A 3,693-nucleotide genomic window follows, 5' to 3' on the forward strand; every position below is an offset into this window, starting at 1 on the left:
AACTTCCCATAATCTCAGATCCCGTCTGGAACCCTCTGGGAGGGGTGATGAAGGGGACCCCACACTCAGAAGCTCATGTGGTGGCAGTTTCAAGAGCCCAGGTATTAGCTGAGTAACTGGGATGGGGCTGAAGGACAGGTCTGGCGAGTTCTGGGTTGTTTATACCTGAGTTACCTCACACATCCCACCGACTTCCCCGCCCCATCTGCTGGGGGCCGGCCCTCGGCCCTCAGCCTCCTTTTCCCCACACACTGGGGAATTGGGGGCCAACATGGATCTTACCCTGGACATCAGCTGAGCCTGGAAGAAGCATTCTCTTACACCATGGACAGAGGCAGCCACCGGGTGAGTGCGACGCGGTCTCCCGGGCTTTCCCAGGCTTGAGAAGGGACAGGCTGAAGTCAGGCAGGGCGCTGCCAAGACCTGCCCCGGAGTGTAGGGAAGACAGAATGTCTCTGCTGGCTGGAAGCTACCTGGGATCCAGTGATCTCAACTGCTTCTTCTTAGTCCTTAGAAGGAACTCCGAAGAGGAGAAACCAATAAAATATGGGGTCTGGTTATTAGGCACCCCTGGGCTGTGTGGCCAAGGCCTGGACAGGGCTGTGGCCTCTGTGTGCCCTGGCAAAGACAGCTCTGGCGTTACCTGGTAATCTGGAGTTGCTGTTTGAGAATCGGATTTAATCTAGATTCATTTTTGCTGGTTTGAGAACCCAAGGGTATTTTAACTCATCTTCAAGGATTACCTCCTGGGTAGACTCCTAAACTTTCCCGGAAGCATGTGATTTTTTTTTTAATGTACATTTAAGATTTTCATTGGTTACTTACTAGGGAACTTAAAGTACATGGGAAGTGCTTCCTTATGCCTAACCACAGGTCTTCTGCTGTATCTCAAACTTCTTCTGCTGTTTTTAGAGGTGATAGAGAGCGATGGGGTTGTCCTGTGTAGAAAAGGACCTTGTACACACATCAGGTATCCACAAAGCCTTATTTAATGTGCCCCACTTTTTGCTTAACTTCTCCTCTATAGATCGTGTTTTCTGCTCCTTTCCACATTTTTCTGTTCTCTACTGATAGAGTGGACTCTGAGACTCTAAAAAGTCCGACAAGCCCTGGGTTTGAAGAAACTCAGCCCACCCTATGCTCTGGGCTGTGCCTGGCTTGTGGTCCACTCTGAACCCGGGTATGTTTCTGAGGGCACTGTTATCTCTCCTCTTATTCCAGACGCCTCGCCACTCTTCCCCTTTCCTCTCTGCTCAGGTCCTTTTGGCTCATGTCTCCACAGGAAGCAGAACAAGGAGCATGGGAGAGGGGAGGTGTTCTGTAGGAAGCAGGGGACGCCACCCGCACAGCCATGGCTATCTTCCGTGAAAACTTGCTAGTCCCCAGACCCAAAGACAGGAACTGAACTATCTGTTCAAGTTGAAGATGGGCAAAGAACTTGCCTCTCTCCTGGAGTGGGGTTACAGAAGCGATGTCCATATGGGGAACTCATCTTCCCAAGATTAGGGACCAATGTGGAAGGCGGCTGGAAGAACAGGACATGGGCAAAATTGTGAATTAAGTGTCAAAGTTCTGGTAGGTCCTGGGATCACTATGGAAGGTCTAAGCTTCTCTTGGAATGAGAGAGCTGAGCGATCCCATTATTTAAGGGTCCAGGTGAAACCTGTAGATAGTGAGTGAGTCAGGTCAAAGGAGGGAGCCTATAGCTGCCCCCTAATCTTGTCCACAGCAGATTTTTCTATCTTCATTCTTTTTGTTTTTTTCCAAGGCAAGGTTTCCTCTGAGTAGCCATGGCTGACCTGAAACATTTTCTGCAGACCAGGCTAGCCCCCAAACTTAGAGATCTGCCTGCCTCTGCCTCCTGAGTGCTAGGATAAAAGGCGTGCACCACCCTGGCTCAGATGTCTTAAGATTAAATAAGATTGGGCTGGGGAAGCTAGGTATGGTGGTGTATGCCTTTAATTCCAGAACTCAGGAGGCACAAACAGGTGGATATTTGTGATTTGTGAGCCAGCCTGGTCTACATAATGAGTTCCAGGACACAGTAAGACTCTGTATCAAAAGAAGGAGGAGGAAAGAGGAGAAAGAGGAAGAGGAGGGAAAATAAAAGGAAAAGACAAGACATTGGAAGTTAAAAGCTGAGCTTCCTCTGTCCTCTGTCCTCAGAGACAGAGAGATGCATTGTGGGTTTGTTCCTCCTACAAAGAGAGAGGACGTGGTAGCCAGTGGGCTGGAACTGTGGGTGCTCCTGAGGACATTCCAGGCCTTCAGACAGCTCTTTAAAATGATGGAGAAGGCATCCTGCTTTTCTGTATTCAAAAGGAAAGCAGAGCTGCATGAGGTGACTGGTCCCTACCTCCCATCCCGGCTGTGCTGGAAGGTGAGGCAGGAGGATGGAGAATTAACTCCAGGTCAGCCTGGGCTAGGTAGCATGACCACAACAGGAAAACAACCCAAGAAAGAGTCCCTTCCATGGTAGGCAAAAGTGACAGCACCTGGTCACTCTAATTTCCTGTCCTTTAGAGTCTCCATCTGTAAAATGGAGCACCTGGTACAGGAGTCTCAGAAGGTGTTTGTGTGTCAGGGCTCCTTTAGAACGTCCTCTGATCTACCAGAGATGCAGCCACCATCATGATATGTGACTTTCTGGTCACCATCTCTATCTTGAGTCTAGATCTGGCTCCTCTTCAGTCTCCCCACCTGCCAAAGAAAAGGGTGGGACAAATGGCCCCAAAGATCCTTTTCTGTTCCTGTGGCAGTCACTGGAACCATACGGATCCCAGTGTGTGCCCCTGGGTATGTGCACTGCTCCTGTCAAGTATGAAGATCCAGTGCGTTTGCCAAGTGGGTCACACTTTTCAATGCTTGGGGAACTGCCAGGCCTTCTAAGAAGACTGAAGTCAGCCCACTGATCAAGCAACGGTCCATTGGAAAACAGATTTGCTCATGCTGGGAGTTCCTGCGTGCAACTGGCTATTTGTGAGGATGTGGGAGGCACGGCCTAGGCCAATACAAGTACCCTCCCCAGGAGGCTGCCCGGGTTCCCAAGATGGCAGACCAGTGGCAGGACCCCTTGTCACTCCACAGCCCCAAGCTGGAGGCACCTCCAAAGCTTGCCTTTGTCCTGTAGGGCCACACCCCTCACCTGGAACATCAGTTTCATGCTGTCACTGGTGCTGATCAGCACACACCTGGCACACCCCACTGAACCTCATTCTGCCTTGTCCCCTGTGACTTAGTGCGAATATGTGGGAGTTCATGTCAGGCTCCAGGTTCAGTGCTGGGTGGGAAGGCTGGCTGATGTAACAATGGCCACTTAGCTTAAGTGCCTTGCTTTGGCAACACAGCTTCCTCCTGGTCTAACAACAACGGGGGTGGACTGTACCCTGGCAGATGGACAGGTGGGAAAACAAGCAAGAGGCCTCGGCAGTCCCAGGTGGAGGCTCCTCCAGGGGGACAGCCCAGAGTACTCACTGGACCCTGGTGCTCACCCCTGCATTTGCAGACAGGACAGGCTTAGCAGGGAAACAGAGGCAGGAAATACAATTTGTTTAGCAATAGTGAGCTCTCAGCGTTTAGTTTTTGTTTGTATGGATGTGGTATATGAGTGTTATGTTCTCTCTCTCTCTCTCTCTCTCTCTCTCTCTCTCTCTCTCTCTGTGTGTGTGTGTGTGTGTGTGTGTGTGTGTGTGT

General features: G+C 50.6%; 1 protein-coding gene across 1 annotated transcript in view; it reads left to right on the forward strand.

Moving 5' to 3' along the window:
* Positions 1 to 324: 324 nt before the first annotated feature.
* The window catches only part of Tmprss13 (transmembrane serine protease 13), a 27,473-nt gene continuing 24,104 nt past the window's right edge, over positions 325 to 3,693 (forward strand). The window contains exon 1 of the mRNA XM_021207644.2: positions 325 to 345. Within this exon, the coding sequence (XP_021063303.1) occupies positions 325 to 345 (21 nt within the window). The remainder of the gene's footprint in view (positions 346 to 3,693) is intronic.

The sequence above is a fragment of the Mus pahari genome, chromosome 10 (genome assembly GCF_900095145.1).
Source record: "Mus pahari chromosome 10, PAHARI_EIJ_v1.1, whole genome shotgun sequence".
NCBI classification, from domain to species: Eukaryota; Metazoa; Chordata; class Mammalia; order Rodentia; family Muridae; genus Mus; species Mus pahari.